Genomic DNA, 18,142 nt, shown 5'->3' with positions numbered 1-18,142 from the left:
TGATTACGAATTTGCAGCAAAGTATAAAACAACAAAATTCAAGAATTAGCCTTTCTTAATTCAGGCTTGGAATTTATCCAAGGATATCATTATTTTATACAAGGTGTAGTCTCAAGAATTTCCTTGACCTGATAGGGAGGTAACAGGTAGAATACCTTTTTTTGTCCCTGTGGTCTAGTCTCCTAATTCTGCCTGGAGGATTGCCTTGCTGCTGATGAAACATCTTTGTTAACAGGAGGGATGCTCAGCGAAGGAATGCAACATGAAGATAGTACCTTTATCTTTGGCACTGCTGCAAAATTTGTCACTTGAAGACAAAAGGAGTCTTATGGAATTGTGCCATTTCCCTTTTCCATCATTTTTATTGTACCTTTTATGGCTCAGGATGAGTTGCCACCAAATGGAGACTCCTCTATTAAGGGGGAAAAGTATAATTAAAACGTAAAATTGTATGAGAGCTTCTCACCATCATCCATATGGGAGCACTATAAGCCTCTAGTCCTATTAGAAGAGGGATATGAATTTCTGAAGTATGAAAAACTATTTCTTCACCGGAAGGAAAGCCTCACATGTGTGGGTTATGTTCCCATTCTTTCCTTCCCCTCCTCATCTATGTTTCTGTGAATTTGACCAGGATGGTTTGTATGTGCCAGCAATGGGCACATGGACAAGGCCATTCTTAGTAGGGTAATGAGCCCTTCTGTCAGACATTGTCTTATCCTCCAGGGGTAGAAGTGGGTGTATTTAAGGAAAATTTGCCCCAGAATGTGTTTGATGGCTGATGTGCTGTCCTTACTGTACTTCCTGATTTTCCTTTCTGCACCAATAAGGCTTTTTATCATCAACTAATCCATTTAATGTTTTGTCACCGGTGCACATCTTACCTCTTTCATCACTCACCCTTCATGTAAATCAGCAGATTTTTAATTGATAAATACTTTGATACACAGAATTTTTACATTTTTCTTTTCAGGTGAGCTTTGAAGACTGTTTATTAAAAGAAGATGGCATCAAGTCAATCTTACTTGGATTGTGTGGCAATTCAACTGTGAAGACACTGTCGCTAAAAGGGAACAGCATCCAGAGTAGCAGCACCCATGCTTTAGCTAAAATGCTGAGGCATAACACTACCATTGTCAGGTCTTTTTCATGAGCTTTCTATATTTCATAGTATTTTCAAATTTTAGGATATTGTAATTTCTCTCGGAATCCTTTTTAGAACATTTGTTTGAACTTTCATATTTCTTCTCTTTTTGGTGAATGGTCACATCCTTTACTTTTTTCTTTTTTTCCATCGTGAGAACTGCCTAAACTGGATGAATTCCCTCAAAAAAGTACAAGGAAATCAAATGGGTAGCACATACCAGATACATGTATTTGCAAGCAACTTTCATCTCTCCTTGCTTGATGTACTATCCCCTCCATTTCCAGCATCCACTTTATGGTGTAACTCATTTTGATTCTGTCCTCAAAGCCATTAGCACCCTTTCTAGGATGGTGAAGTGCCACACAGGCTCATAGAAGATTGTGGAAACTATCAAGTACAATGCGAGCACGGAGTTTCTGCTTTATCATTTGAACAAGGAGATGAGTGCATGTTTTATCCACAGTATTGAAACTGCACTTTTCATTTTGTGCGTGATCAGTGTGAGCTCTGTAGTACTTTAAATGTATTAGTCTCTTTGTTATATTATGGTGACTTTAGAGTTTTATTAATTTTGGAAGATGAACTGTGTTTAACTGATTACTGAACTGGTGAGTCAGCTTGTGTGCTTCTGTATTGGCTTGTGGGACAAACTGTTGAGAATTTTGATACTTACTTTTTTCTGCTCTGAAGGAGGTATCTCTGATGATTTTGCAATTAATGGTTAAAGCTCACGTCAATGAACTAAATGGGGGATAGGGTTGTCACTAATGTCAGAAGAGACAATGACTTAGGATAAAATGGAAGATGATTCCTTGCATCATGTTAGAGCAACAGAACATACTGTATTGTATTGTAGAATTTACACCATAATTTTATAACTTACCTAACTTTATGTAACCAAAGAGTTTAGAAAATATTCAATAAAAGAATAGAATAGCAGACTTTTCAGCCAATTTCTGGACAAAATTGTGTTTCATGGCATGGTTGTTAATTGCAGAGATGCATTAATGTTGATAACATTAATGTAAGAATTAACTTTAAAGCAAAATGCATGTTCATCAGAGCACTCTGGATCACACATCAGTGGATTTGAAGAATCACCAGTTTCTACTCATGAGCCTTAAAATCCAAGAATCTTCAACAATATTCATATAGGACACACTGAAGAATCTTGAAATACTGTGATTCCATTGGATTGTATTCTTTTTCATCCGAGAGCAGTCCTCATGCAGCATTGTGGTCTCTTAATTTCTGCATTAGTTTTAGTTTTCTTACTTGATAAGGAAACTGTTGTGGAATGTTTCAGGTACACATATTATGTTGCAAAGTACTCATAGAAGTGAAGATTAATCCTAAGGAAAATACATTTATGGCAAAAATTTATTGAATTATGGAATGATAGATGGTTAGAATTTTGGTCTAACTTAATCTATTTATTTATATTATTTTATGAATCAATATATTCTGAGATATTAAGCTGGGATGATTTAAGAGGTAAGAGAATGTATTCAGCTTTATCATGATAAGTACAAATAATGATATGATCTGGAAGCTGTAGAATATTTTAAGTGTGTAATAGCTTAAGTGAAAAGTATCTATTGAAAGTAAAATTTGCAATAGATGTGGTGAAAAGCTATAGGATTATGTGAATGTCAGGGAGTTTGAATTGTGGCCAGATTGGATTCCATGAATCTGTTGTGGTTATGCAGTTTTTCAATGTGAGTGGCAGTGGATGAAGGTATTTGCTATGCACCTTCACCAGAGAGTGCTTAAGGGGAATGAGGGTTTGGGAAACTACTCTTATGCTAGTAATTTGCCTTCACTAGTGTTATAGTCATTATTTTTACTCTAACTTCAGATGGATGACAATGAATACTAATTCTCTATATATTTTAGGCTGTCATTGGAGTGGAACAACTTAGGTCTATGCCCTGGGAGTTTTTCTTCTTTCTGTGAAGCCCTCGGTAGTAATTCGACCTTGCAATACCTGGACCTTCGAAGTAACCAGCTTGGAGTAGATTGTGCCACACATCTAGCTCGAGCAATGGCAAGAAACTGCAGTATATTAACCCTTGGTGAGTGGTGTCATATGTTTTAGATCCCGAAATCAAGTATCCAGCAGATAACTTGATATGCACTCTTGGTGAGGGAAAATATACTTCATCTTTTGGAAGTTGTTTATGATTGTCATGATACATAGACACAGAGAAGTTTTGCTGACAAGTCTCAAAAAATCTGAGAATTGATTTGCATGTTCCTCATCTTGATAATAGTCTCAGCCAGGTGAAGGATAAATCTGAGAATTACTTTTTAAGCTTTTCTTCTTGATATATTCTTAATCATTGTGTATGATGGAAAAATACAGATAACTGGCTATTTTCAGATTAGCTAATAAATTCACACTGCTAGGTCTTTATCTTTTCTAATTTTCAGTAATGTACAAAATAGTTGTTCAAAAAGTAAGATTTCCTTACTCTGTTATGGCAATACTTGTCAAAACACTACTTCATTTTGACATCCCTTTCTCTATAAAGTTCCACGTTACCTTTGGGTCCTTTGCACCTGTGTCCACTCATTTCACTCATACCCAGTAGATTGTTCTTCCTACTTGTTTTAATACCTCTCCATTCTGGCATCCTTTTCACTCTATCCTTCCATGTTAATTTTGGATGTTCTGTGCACTTGTGTCCACTCATTTCACTAATATCCAGTCAATTGTTCTTCCTTCTTCCATTCTACTCTCCTCTGCACTTAAGTTGAGATGAAGTGTGAATAAAAGCAATGTTATTTATTATACTTGATTGCCATTTCCTGCATCAGCGAGGTGGCACCAAGAAACAGATGAAGAATGACCCATCCAGTCATTACACATATACATACATAAACTCCCATACTCATATATATACATACACATATCAACATATACACATAAACATACATATACATAGACATATACATATATATACTTTCTTTCTTTCATACTATTCGCCATTTCCCGCGTTAGTGAGGTTGCGTTAAGAACAGAGTATTGGGCCTTTGAGGGAATATCCTCACCTGGCCCCCTTCTCTGTTCCTACTTTTTGGAAAAAAAAAAAAAAAAGAGGGGAGGATTTCCAGCCCCCTGCTTCCTCCACTTTCAGCCGCCTTCTATGGCACGCAGGGAATACGTGGGAAGTATTCTTTCTCCCCTATCCCCAGGGATAATACATATATACACAAGTACATATTCATGCTCACTTGCCTTCAATGCATTCCTGGCACCACCCTGCCCCACAGAAACCAGCATCACTGCCCCCTGCTTCCGTGAGGTAGTGCCAGGAAAACAGACAAAAAGCGCCACAGTCATTCACACTCAGTCTCTAGCTGTCATGTAGAATACACCAAAACCACAGCTTCCTATCCTCATCCAGGCCTTACAAACCTTTCCATAGTTTAGCCCTGACGCTTCATATGCCCTGGTTTAGTCCATTGACAGCAAGTCGACCCAAGTATACCTCATTGTTCCAATTCACTCCATCATTATACTTGATGGCTGTTTCCCTCATCAGCAAGGTAGCACCAGGAAACAGATGAACAGTCCATCCACTCATATGCATACATACATACACATATACATATCAACATATGCATACATACATACACATACACAGCAATATGCATATATACACATGTACATATTCATACTTGCTTGCCCTCATCCATTCCTGGCACCACCCTGCCCCACAGGAAACAGCATTGTCATGGGAAAGTGCGTATATGTATATATATATGTGTATGTTAGTGGATGGGTCTTTTTTTGCCTGTTTCCAGGCGCTACCTCATTTATGTAGGAAACTGCAATCAAGTATAATAAAAGAAAATAAAAACATTCTCTTATTGCATTGATACATCTTGAATATCTGTGTAAAAACAGCATTTTTTTTTCTTCATGTTATAGATGTAAGATGGAACAGTATGAGCACAGCAGGTGGAAAGGCCTTGTTAGAAAGTTTACATCATAATAAGACGCTTTCCAAACTGAACCTAATAGGAAATAACATCCCAAATGAAGTTGTTGCAGCCATAGGTATGTATTTTTGAAAGTTATATATTTTTTGATTTTGCATTAATTTATCTTTGGTTGTCATCTGTTTTCATTCATGCATACCTCTTTCTCATGTATTCTTGATTTCACATCCTTTTCCAGCATTCCCTCTATGTTTTAACTTTGATTATTTCATATCTCTGCACATTTCGTATTTATAGTTGCACAATATTTGAATGGTTAGAGTGATTGACCTTTATATATAAGATTATGAGCTTGATCTCTACCCTTCAGCTGTCTAATTTGTTACAATTGGATTAACCCAGCTGTGAGTGGAAGGGTTACCATCTATTTGATTTTCTCAGAATATTCCCAGCTTTTACCATCAAATTCCATGCCCCTATTCTTCATGATAAATTCTGTTATCTAGAAATAATTATTTCTTTCAAAATGAATGTTTGAATTAGCCATATACTTGTGCTGTGCATAACCATCTTAAATTGTGTATACACATGCACATTATAGCATGTGCTTGCAACTTCTTATAGAACTGGCAGGAAGGCACCCTGTTCTTACTTGCACTTCGTATGACACAGAAACATTTTTATCAGAATCTTTTATTTAGATATACTGTTTAAAGATTACTAGAGTATATGATAAAGAATTGTCCTCACCATGAAATCTAAGTTGGGTATTAAGTTTGTAATGATACAAAATTTTGACTGTTCAAGAAGATTTAGATTTTGAACATAAACCTAGAATTGATAACATATACTTCTTGGACAGATGCACAGCTAGTTCAGAATAGTCGTTCAGCTATAATGGTAAAGGAGTATACCAGTCGGACTGATATGTTGAAACAACAGCTGGAGGACCATGAGAAGAGCTCAGCTCAGCAAATTGAACAACTAGAACATACATTAGCCCAGACAGACTTAGCACTGAATAAAACTATTAAGTAAGTAATTTAGTGTAAGCTGTGTTCTCCTGTGAATTAGGTAAAGCTGGAGTGAAAAAGTTAGATATTATAGAGTGAGAGATGAATAAGAGGAATTTGTGTATAATTGTGCTTTGTGATTCACAGGAATGTAAAGGTTAGTGCAAGGTATGCATTTCAGGTATATCAGTATCATAGCAAATTATTTTTCAGTAATGAGTTTATATCTGAAACTTTGATTAGATTATATGAAGATAAATAGGAGGTTAGATTTGATATATTGATATATGCGAATTGTATGTCTAGTTTGTACAAGCTGCAAATATTACTATTAAAGATTGAAAAGAAGTTGAAATGGTTTAACATGAATACAGTTAATGTTTGACAGATGTGTCAAGAAGTAATACAGCTGTATTCAGTCCATTTGACTTGTAGCCACTCCTCAGCATTTTAGCTATTTATATGCTGTTCCACGTGGCAGATGTTGCAAATGTGAACAAGCATAATGTGGATGGGATGTGAGTGCTGGTTACAGAAATGCTCTGTGGTTGAAGAAACAGTAGAAATGGTGCAAACCCATGGTTTTAGTCTGTGGGTTATGGGGGTTAGTGGGGATAGGCAAAGATATAAAGTAGGAAATTTATAGAAAGTTTTGTTTGCAACTGTTAACATTTTCCTTCACTTATATACCATAGTATGTACTATTTGCATGGGATAAGAACAGGTGCACAAAGCCATGAACAAAATGTTTTATGTGAGAAAGCTAAAATTTAGCAGAAAATTGGATGACTGTTTTTGTTTCCCATTCTGCATGGCTGTTGCTTGCTGCTGTTTCATTGTAATTCTCTGTGAGAAATCTAAAATACATTATGTACAAAACTCTTCAATACAGTGTGTAAGGGCTCAGCTGATGAATCTGCATATGCACATAGGTTTATTGATCTTGGGACATGAAATAAAGAAAGTTTAAAAGTAATATATCACTAACAATAATTACCCAATGAGCAAGAGAGATAAGAAAATATCCCACCCTCTTTGGGAATGATTTAGTATGTTTTGTTATCTGTCCTTAAGGACATTACAAACATGTTGAAAGTACTGAGGACATAGATTATAAATGCAAAGCATGCCATCATGCAAGATTCTGGAGAAAGGAAACAAAAGGGCCATTTTTGAAGTAGGTGAATGTGCAAAATACATCTCTTCATGTGTAAACACAAGTACCAAAAAAAACAGAGGAAGGCACATACATGTATGGTAGCAAAACCAGTGTTTATTGCATCAGGAAGCATATTAAAGATAAATGAACTAAGTGACTTTTACCTACACATGTGAGTGAATGTGGCCTTTCTTTGTCTTTTCATGGCACTGTGTGAAAGCAGGAAATGGCAAACAAGTATGAAAAATGAAGACTATTCCCCCACGTTCCACATAGCTGATGTCATGACCATACTAGAGGACTTTGAGAGGGTCAGTGACATCATGCCTATATACTGTGCTCTCAGACCAGACTCTCTGAGCTCTGTCTATCTAAAGAAGTGCAGAATACCATTCTTGGACCCTGGTATATTCTCAGAAAGCTTAGAACTAACTTACCTACCCTCACTCCATAGAGGCAAAGTTAAAGCTGTTTCAAAAAGACAGTAACCAGTAGCGTTAATTTCAGATATTCAATTCCACAAAAAACCTTGTCTGTCTCATTTATATTTTAATACCTTGTCATCTCTCCTTTGGCCTTGATTGCCATATGCAGATATTTTAGCATGGAATTGGCAAGATTCCTGAGGTGTTCTTGCTTCATATTTTGGATCCATAGGTTCTTGATTTCCTGAGTGAGGCGAGACACTGTTGAGGTGTTGCAGGAAGCAGCTACCTGATCATGCATTCTGAGTACTCAGTGCACTAGAAATCTCATGGGCATTCATGTTTTCTTGCTTCTGGTTGAGAATTCAGGCTTTCCCCTTCATAGAAAGGTGAGAGCCAACCAATTTGAAGCACAGCTGAAAGAAATACAGCACCCAGAAGTGAAATTCACTGAATGAAGCAATAGCAATAAACATCATTCCCTCAAGTTAGCCTGAGACAAACTGAGGCAGGTTGCTGGTGCTCACACTGCTGGAAACTCTAGCCTCAGCAACATGATGTATTATGAATTCACCCTGAGAATATCATATACTTGTACCCACAGTAAATCTTAGCCTTGTATTACCGTGGAAAATATATTGGGGTGGAAAAAGCATTTTGCAGATACTGTAATTAGAACATTTAAGAATTCTGAGATGCAAGTTGACTTACTCCATAGAATTGAATAATCTACATAATCCAGAGCAACTGGTTTCTGGGCTGAAAGCTCATACCTGTCACTGTTGCTCAATTACTGCAATGGAACTGTAGAGGCACTGGAGAACTAATAGTATGTCTATGACAAAATGCAAATAATTTGTATAATAAAACTAACTAGAAAAGGAGAAAGATGGATGTACATCTTCCTAGCTAAGAGATTACAATATGCAATGGATACTTTTCAGTGTCTTTATGATGCTCAGGGAACTGTTCTTGCACCTTTGTCTTTTTTCATTGTCATATCAGACACAAATGCAAGCACATACCAGTTTCATATCATACTTTCTTTGTACTTGATACCAGAATAACTGTGAAAATCTCTTAACTAAAGACCTTCTTTCCTGAGCAACAAGAAGGCAGATATATGGAGCATTTGTTAGGAGTCATTGCATATATCTTCTGTAGGAGTAGCCATTAAGTTTCATTTAGCCTAAACTAATGAAGCAGTGGCCATGCTAGTGATCCCCAAGGATGGGATTTTCTTAACTGGTATAACAGACTTGACCTGCTGGTCTCAGGAATATTTGCTGTTCTCTTGCAGTTGCAGGAGGCTATCTTTGATTTACTGGGTTAAGCCTGTAAAACCAGAACCAAGGATAGTCATAAAACAAGTGAGAGAGCCACTCTTTAAACATCCTCAAACATATTCTTTCATCCTACACAGAATAACTCATCCATGAAAACAATGAGCCTTGACCTGTCCCCACTAGCAGTTCATAGTTGTAAAGTGGTTTGTGATGCTCACCATTCAGCAGGCAAAACAAATGCTATTAGTAACACATTCCTGGACATTGAACATCAGTTTACAGATACATGTTGGCATGACCCATCTTTCCCAGGTATAGAAAGTTTGTAAGATTTGAAGTGGTAAAGGAGACTTGGCATTTCACAGTCAAGCATTTCAGCCTAAGCCTTGCCCCAGCTGTTTTATTCAGCATAGTAAAAACCATCCTTTGATCTCTTTGCTCTCTTAGGAGGAAAAATTTTGAGGTACCTGGACTGCTACTTAGTCATGGCCTTTTCTGAGGATGAATGCAGTCATATTAGGATATTGTACAGACAGTATCCATCTCAAGCTCTTGACTGATTCCTGAAAAACCAAGCATTAAGCAAAACAGCATGAAGCTGGGATTATTATCCCTTAAGAGATATTACAGCCTTGATTTGTTACCACAATCCCTTCTTTGTAATGTTAAATGATATGAGATATCATAAGTATTATGTAATAGTTTACATTAGGCATTGTTTACTGCTAATTTACAACAAAGCAGTAGTGTACACTACATGAATAACTTGGGGTATTATCCGTTTCACTGATTAGTTGAAGTTAGCTCACCTCTCAAACATATCAGACTGCTCCCAGTTGGCAATAATTGGCTCAACACCAGAGCCTCCAGGATAATCTTTCTTTAGATCCTCATTTAGAAGTGGCTTTCTGTTTAATGGCGTTGTGCATTGATTTCCTTTCACAACTATTTTGATAATGTATAATTTTGTGGCAATTATTCATATATATATGTGGAATATGTGGGAAGTATACTTTCTCCCCTATCCCCAGGGATAATATATGTATATATATATTTTTTTTTTTTTTCTTACTATTCGCCATTTCCCGCGATAGCGAGGTAGCGTTAAGAACAGAGGACTGGGCCTTTGAGGGAATATCCTCACCTGGCCCCCTTCTCTGTTCCTTCTTTTGGAAAATTAAAAAAAAAACGAGAGGGGAGGATTTCCAGCCCCCCGCTCCCTTCCCTTTTAGTCGCCTTCTACGACACGCAGGGAATACGTGGGAAGTATTCTTTCTCCCCTATCCCCAGGGATAATATGTATATATATATATATATATATATATATATATATAAGTTAAGAGTAAATGTGAATAAGAGCAAGGTTATTAGGTACAGTAGGGTTGAGGGTCAAGTCAATTGGGAGGTGAGTTTGAATGGAGAAAAACTGGAGGAAGTGAAGTGTTTTAGATATCTAGGAGTGGATCTGGCAGCGGATGGAACCATGGAAGCGGAAGTGGATCATAGGGTGGGGGAGGGGGCGAAAATTCTGGGAGCCTTGAAGAATGTGTGGAAGTCGAGAACATTATCTCGGAAAGCAAAAATGGGTATGTTTGAAGGAATAGTGGTTCCAACAATGTTGTATGGTTGCGAGGCGTGGGCTATGGATAGAGTTGTGCGCAGGAGGATGGATGTGCTGGAAATGAGATGTTTGAGGACAATGTGTGGTGTGAGGTGGTTTGATCGAGTAAGTAACGTAAGGGTAAGAGAGATGTGTGGAAATAAAAAGAGCGTGGTTGAGAGAGCAGAAGAGGGTGTTTTGAAGTGGTTTGGGCACATGGAGAGGATGAGTGAGGAAAGATTGACCAAGAGGATATATGTGTCGGAGGTGGAGGGAACAAGGAGAAGAGGGAGACCAAATTGGAGGTGGAAAGATGAAGTGAAAAAGATTTTGTGTGATCGGGGCCTGAACATGCAGGAGGGTGAAAGGAGGGCAAGGAACAGAGTGAATTGGAGCGATGTGGTATACCGGGGCTGACGTGCTGTCAGTGGATTGAATCAAGGCATGTGAAGCGTCTGGGGTAAACCATGGAAAGCTGTGTAGGTATGTATATTTGCGTGTGTGGACGTATGTATATACATGTGTATGGGGGTGGGTTGGGCCATTTCTTTCGTCTGTTTCCTTGCGCTACCTCGCAAACGCGGGAGACGGCGACAAAGTATAAAAAAAAAAAAAAAAATTATATATATATAAAGGAATTGCATTAATACACAGAGAGAGCATGTTCCAAACTGGAAAGTTGGAAGAAGAATTACGATCGAAATCTTTGGAATTAGAGGCACTGGAGGCAAAATATGAACTCATAAACTCTGCCTTACGATTGAGCCAGGAACGAGTATCTGTTTTGGAGGCAAGAAATAAATTTTTGGAAGAGGATCTGCATAAATGTCAGGAAGCAGCCTTGTTGCAGACTAAGAATGACAAGGAGGTAAAGATTACTTTTATATATTTGTCCTTTGTTTTCTGTTATATATATGATTTACAGTTGTGAGTTCAGTATCTTTAAACTAGGAACCATGATATTTGTTTTGGTAATCTGCTTTATCTCTTTGTGTTTCTATTTTTTTGTGTGAGAATATCAATTTTCTATTACTGCACTTACAGTAAATGTGTACAGTACAGGGAGTTCTTCATTCATGGCAACCAATCTCTTAAACTTTCCTTACTGTCATACAGTTTTTGATATTCTTAATGTTCCAAACAGGAAAGTTGGAACTCATATTCAAAGTCTCTTCCCTTGTCTTGTTCCATTAATCTATCCCTTATCCTCCCATAGAAGAACTTCTCATGTTTGACCTTACATCTGTGACTTTTCACTGATTTTTCTTTATTCAAGTTGCAGTAATGTCTTCCCTCTTTCTCCTAGACTTCTGTATGTGTAAGTAGTTGCTGATCATTTCTTTTAACTCAGTTCCTTAATAAGATTTGCTGTCATGCCATCCTCTGGACTTTCTTTTATCAGATTCATGTATTTTCCTTATCTTTCTGTACTCATTTCTTGCTTTTATACCTTTCAGATTTTGCCTGGATATTATGCTGCACATATCTTCTCTTTGGTACATCTTTGTTTTCCTTAGCATTGTGATTGTGACATCTTTCAGGTAAACATGTCTTGCTCTCTTCTGATCATTCTCCAGCCCTGCCAATATTACCCCCTATTATAGACTTCTTAGAATCATCAATAGCATTGTTCTGAATGCTGACTTTAATTCCATTTCTCAGTTTGCATTCCCATAGATATTGTCGAGGCCTATATTATTACCACATTTGTATCTCCTCTTAATGCTTGGATCCCCTTTGATCCTTCCATCGCTTCACCAATCACATAATCAAATTCAAGCACTAGATGATTTTTTTTTTATATTTTCTGTTTGCATTTAGATTACATTCCCATAGATATTGTTGAGGCCTATGTTTTTCTACACTTGCTCTCTTCTTAAAGCTTGGATCCCATTTGATCCTTCCATCTCATCACTAATCAAATATTCAAATTCAAGCACTACATGATATTTTTTTTTGTATATTCTGATTTATGTTGCTGCACATAAAGATGAAACTTATGAGCTTGGAAGGCTTTTTTTTTTTATAGAGTATGTCATTATATTTCTCCCTTTAGCTTTAAACAACAGAAAATTTACTACTTTCTTCTTGTCAGGAACATGACCTCTTTAAATGGTTCCATATGTTTTTCAAAACCATTTATTAGCACTACACTTATACACATCATCATCTCTTCACCACTCCATTTATAACCTTATCTCCAACAGTTTTAGATGAATTAGTGCTCTTCTACCCTCCTTTTTTGTAATTTCTTCCTTTTCCTAGTACCTATGACATGTCACACTCTTCTGAACTCAGATTCTACTTGACCAACACCCATGTTTCTCATGTCATCATCACCAGATAGTTTTTAATGTACTCGCTCCACTTAGTACAGACTAATTTTTGTTGAAAACAATCAGTCAGACTTGTCTAGGACACCCTTACTTTTCATATGGACTTCATTTCTTTCTCTTTGTACTATCTATATCTGATGTCTGTTCCCCCCTCAGGAACTCCCTCAGGGGGTAGCCATGGCAGTAAAGTCTCCATAACTAGTGAACTTTAGTGCCTCCTCTTAGCCTTTAGTGCTTCACCCTTAATGGGCCACTGGCAGAAGGCAACTCCAGTGCAGTGTTTGCAGAGGCTCTTACCTAATGCTCCAACTGACTACGTCTACCTAAATTGCCTGCTGAATGTTCCTATAGCACTAATGCCCGGAGTTACATTTATTTTTCATATCCTTTCACCATTTACATTTTCCTTAAAGACTCCATACTTAACAACATTCCTCAGAATTAAGATATTTTATTCCTGATATTGAATTTAGTATACAATAAAGCACATATGGCATTTTTTGAAGTTGTTGTAACATTATTAGTTTCAGTTTAATCATAACTAATTATCCAGATATTGATGTTCCCAGAGAGGGTTAGATAAGAAATTCCAGGAAATACTGTGCATTCACAAAAAATTTTGATTTAACACAGACTGAGCATTGTTGTGAAGTCTAAGATAGAATGTAAGTTAATATTTTTTTCTTTTAAGATTTAGAAGTGACCAAGCTGTGTAACCTTGTTTCAGATACTTGATCATGCCAGATCAGAGCATAATCAAGAAGTAAGGTCACTACAAAAGACAATCGCCCAGCTGGAGTCTCAGGTTGGCATGTGCAGTCTTTCATGTATTGCATAGTGGGTAGTAATTTAGTAATGTATTGCTTGCAGAAATGAGACCCCAGACCCAACTCTGCAGGCTTATTAGCCTGGTTGCTTATGTGAGCATAGTTTAGGGAATGGGTTGGTTATATTTGTTTATCTATATTCAAATCTGGGCTGATTAGATCAGCCTTTTTCCTGTAAAGGTAATGGTTGTTGGCAATGGCTGTCACAAGGTGATCCTATCTTTGAGGGGCAGAAGAATCATACACTCACAGATTATTTTGGAGATATTACAATAATATTTCTAGAGAGAGCAGGGCTTTCTCACCCTTCTTGATCACTTTTTGATTCCTGTTATAAAGAAGCAAGTAAAAGTATGGTTTAAAACATTTATCTTGCTTTCTTCAGTTAAGAGATGTCATTATATCATAGTCATATGACCAATTTTTATATTTTCAGGTTGGTGACCTGGAGTTCAAATGTGCTAATAAAAAGGAACAAATCTTTGATTTCAAAGAAACAATCTGTTCGTTGCAGTCGGAGGTGAAAGGCACCAGGATGGAGTGTGATGGTTAGTGTGTAGAATTATTCCTTTTTGTTTTATCACTCATCAGGTAGAGATTCTGCATTTGTCTAGCATTTCAGCCTTGGGTGCACTTTTTTCATAGATTTTTTTTGTACTTGATCGCATAATTGAGCTAGTGCCAAAAACAGATGGAGAAAGGCTGCTTCTGCTCACGGCCATTCCTAAGCTGGTATGTGTAAAGCAGCAAAACCACAGCTCTCTATTCACAACCAGGCCCTTTACACTTTTTCATGGTTTACCCCAGATGCTTCACTTGCCCTGGTTCAGTCCATTGACAACACATTGACCCCAGTATACTGCTTCATCCCAGTTCACCCTATCCAGTATATGCCTTTTACCCTCCTGCACATTGAGGCTGCGGTTGCTCAAAATTTTTTTCACTCCATCCTTCCTTCTCCAGTTTGGTTTCCCAGTTCTTCTTTTCCCTCCACATCTGACACATATATCATATTTTTCATTCTCTCTATATGTCCAAACCATTTCAATTAACCCTCTTCAGTTCTTGTAACCACACACTTTATATTATCACATCTCTCTCTTACCCTTTCATCACTAAATCAATCAAACCATGTCACACCATATATTTTTCTCGAACTTTTCATTCCCAACACATCCCCCTCCTTCACACATTCTTATCTGTAGCCCATGCCTCACACCCTAAGCCTTTAAATCATCTTTTACTCCATCTTTCATGTCCCCTTTGGTTCCCCCTTTTCCTTATTCCACTTTTGACATGTATACCTCTTAGTCATCATTGCCTTACTTATCCTATCCATATGTCCAAACCAAATCAGCATACCCGTTCAGTTCTATCATACATACTCTTTTTACTAATATACATCTTTCTTACTCTATCATATCATATTCCATCATCCCTACTCACATGACATATTGTTTTCATACATTTCATTTCCAACACATTTGTCCTATTCTGTACTTTTTTGTGTAAGACTCGCTCCTTCCCTCCACACAGCACTGACAGGACTATTATACTATCAAACATACCCATCTTTGCCCTCAAAGACAGTGACCTCTCTTTCCACACATTCCTCAATGTATCCAAATACGGACAATTTTTGTAGATAAATTCTCGTTCATGCATAATGTCAACATCCCTTCATCACACTTTTTTAGTTTCATATCTCCCTCAGACATACATCCCACTACTTGGCTTTCCATTACATACTCACATATCACCAACAAGGTAGACTGCACCTGCACTTGGTTTTACTCACAGTTCATTTGACACCAGTACCAACACTCGTATTTGTAAAAACAACTTTATGCACGTGCAATGTTCCTTCTATTCCCATGCTATTTTTTATCTTTGCTTTTCCCAGTCTATCTACCTTTTTGGTTTTCCGCTTCCTTTTTCATTGAAAATCAGTTATTCAGCAGCTGGAGATGTATTTTACTGTTTTTGTGAAATGAGTTAGATTCATCTTATGTTAGAAATGCACTCATTTTACTTATAACTAAGGTATATTGTTAATGATAAGAACTTATAGGTAGTGCTGACATCACAGAATTGACATTGAGTGGGTAAATGTGTGCATATATGATGATAGTTTGGACTTTTATGCCTATTTCTTGTTCCTAGACATGTTGGCTACCGAAGTTGGGAAGCACAAAGAGTCTATAAGGAACATCGAACAGCAACACAATGCTGAAGTACAACGAATGAAGAATGAACACCAACAGTTGGAGGTATATTTACCCATATATTGGCTATTCATTGATTTTGATATTTGTTAATCAGTATATTAGCAGCTTTGATTTAGTGATGAATATTTTTTCTTTTAGATTTTGTCTCTTAACTCATATTTGAAGAATTTATGGAATGCTTTATTTGATATAGTAGAATATTCCTCAAATGTTAAACTTACTGCCCAGTCTTTGCTTTTCTCTTTGGTCAGTATAGAGAATGTTACTAGCATTATATTGAAAAATCATAGGGAGGCATAAAGGAAGGTTGTAGAAAAGTTATAAAGAGATGTGTTGGGCCATTTACAGAGTAAGGTTGCCAAATATCTATCACAAATCTTGACAGAAACCCTGTTATATCATAAGTTATTCCACATTGTCATCCAGACTTCTTAGAGATAAGATATACTGTGCCTAGATCCACCAAGATCATTCAAGTCACTGTGTCTACTTAAGTTTTCTTTTTTTTTTTTTTTTTTTTTTTTTTTTTTTTAGACTTTGTCGCTGTCTCCCGCGTTTGCGAGGTAGCGCAAGGAAACAGACGAAAGAAATGGCCCAACCCCCCCCATACACATGTACATACACACGTCCACACACAGAAATATACATACCTACACAGCTTTCCATGGTTTACCCCGGACGCTTCACATGCCTTGATTCAATCCACTGACAGCATGTCAACCCCTGTATACCACATCGCTCCAATTCACTCTATTCCTTGCCCTCCTTTCACCCTCCTGCATGTTCAGGCCCCGATCACACAAAATCCTTTTCACTCCATCTTTCCACCTCCAATTTGGTCTCCCTCTTCTCCTCGTTCCCTCCACCTCCGACACATATATCCTCTTGGTCAATCTTTCCTCACTCATTCTCTCCATGTGCCCAAACCATTTCAAAACACCCTCTTCTGCTCTCTCAACCACGCTCTTTTTATTTCCACACATCTCTCTTACCCTTACGTTCCTTACTCGATCAAACCACCTCACACCACACATTGTCCTCAAACATCTCATTTCCAGCACATCCATCCTCCTGCGCACAACTCTATCCATAGCCCACGCCTCGCAACCATACAACATTGTTGGAACTACTATTCCTTCAAACATACCCATTTTTGCTTTCCGGGATAATGTTCTCGACTTCCACACATTTTTCAAGGCTCCCAAAATTTTCGCCCCCTCCCCCACCCTATGATCCACTTCCGCTTCCATGGTTCCATCCGCTGACAGATCCACTCCCAGATATCTAAAACACTTCACTTCCTCCAGTTTTTCACCATTCAAACTCACCTCCCAATTGACTTGACCCTCAACCCTACTGTACCTAATAACCTTGCTCTTATTCACATTTACTCTTAACTTTCTTCTTCCACACACTTTACCAAACTCCGTCACCAGCTTCTGCAGTTTCTCACATGAATCCGCCACCAGCGCTGTATCATCAGCGAACAACAACTGGATTTTTTTTCTGAACTATCAGATCTACACATATAAATTGCTCAGATCTGTGGAGAAAAATTTAAGATGCATTGCATTTAGTTTTTTCAGCATTCAGGTCACTGAGTAGAGAGTTTGCCTCTTTAGTCTAACTGTGAGAAGAAACAAGGATGAATGTAAGTTCTCTGAAATAGGTTATATTTAGGCAATCCTATGAAAACAAGAGGGAATTGATTAATGAAATATTCTCTCTATAGAATCTTAGTGGTTGCAGTAGACATGTGCGATATGGTAAATTTTTTGGATAACATCGTAATAGATACAGTGTTCAAAGTATGCAAGGATCTTGTAACAACAAACAATGTGCTAAAATTCAAAGTGAGAACAGATGCAGCAAGATTTTTTTTCCAATAAACAAGCTTAGTGATAACTTAAGAAAGCTAGGCTGCAGATGATGCCAGAGGAATGGCTTTTGTTTTTGTGCAATGTAGGCATTTTTCATATGAAAATAAGTTGAGAATAGAGACCTTAGCCCCACCTGATGAATGAATTTAATGTCCAAGTGAAATAATTTTAGAAGTTGAATGAGTGTGGAAACTCAAGTTCACTGCGTCATACTTGACAGTAGTTGAGGATGTGTATGAGAGACTGAGAGACTATGTGCATTTAATCCACCTTATATAAATAAGAATAAAGTT

General features: G+C 37.4%; 1 protein-coding gene across 2 annotated transcripts in view; it reads left to right on the top strand.

The window, feature by feature from the left end:
- The window catches only part of LOC139755903 (leucine-rich repeat-containing protein 45-like), a 92,083-nt gene that overhangs the window by 68,306 nt on the left and 5,635 nt on the right, over positions 1 to 18,142 (top strand). For both annotated transcript variants that reach the window (XM_071674631.1, XM_071674630.1), the window contains 8 exons: positions 974 to 1,140; positions 3,044 to 3,222; positions 5,085 to 5,213; positions 5,958 to 6,129; positions 11,233 to 11,446; positions 13,642 to 13,719; positions 14,178 to 14,289; positions 15,905 to 16,011. In XM_071674631.1, coding sequence (XP_071530732.1) covers positions 974 to 1,140; positions 3,044 to 3,222; positions 5,085 to 5,213; positions 5,958 to 6,129; positions 11,233 to 11,446; positions 13,642 to 13,719; positions 14,178 to 14,289; positions 15,905 to 16,011 — 1,158 coding nt within the window. The remainder of the gene's footprint in view (positions 1 to 973; positions 1,141 to 3,043; positions 3,223 to 5,084; positions 5,214 to 5,957; positions 6,130 to 11,232; positions 11,447 to 13,641; positions 13,720 to 14,177; positions 14,290 to 15,904; positions 16,012 to 18,142) is intronic.

Source organism: Panulirus ornatus, chromosome 20, assembly GCF_036320965.1.
Source record: "Panulirus ornatus isolate Po-2019 chromosome 20, ASM3632096v1, whole genome shotgun sequence".
Taxonomy (NCBI): Eukaryota; Metazoa; Arthropoda; class Malacostraca; order Decapoda; family Palinuridae; genus Panulirus; species Panulirus ornatus.
Note: the sequence above shows the minus strand (reverse complement) of the source record. Positions and strands in the feature narration are given on the sequence as shown.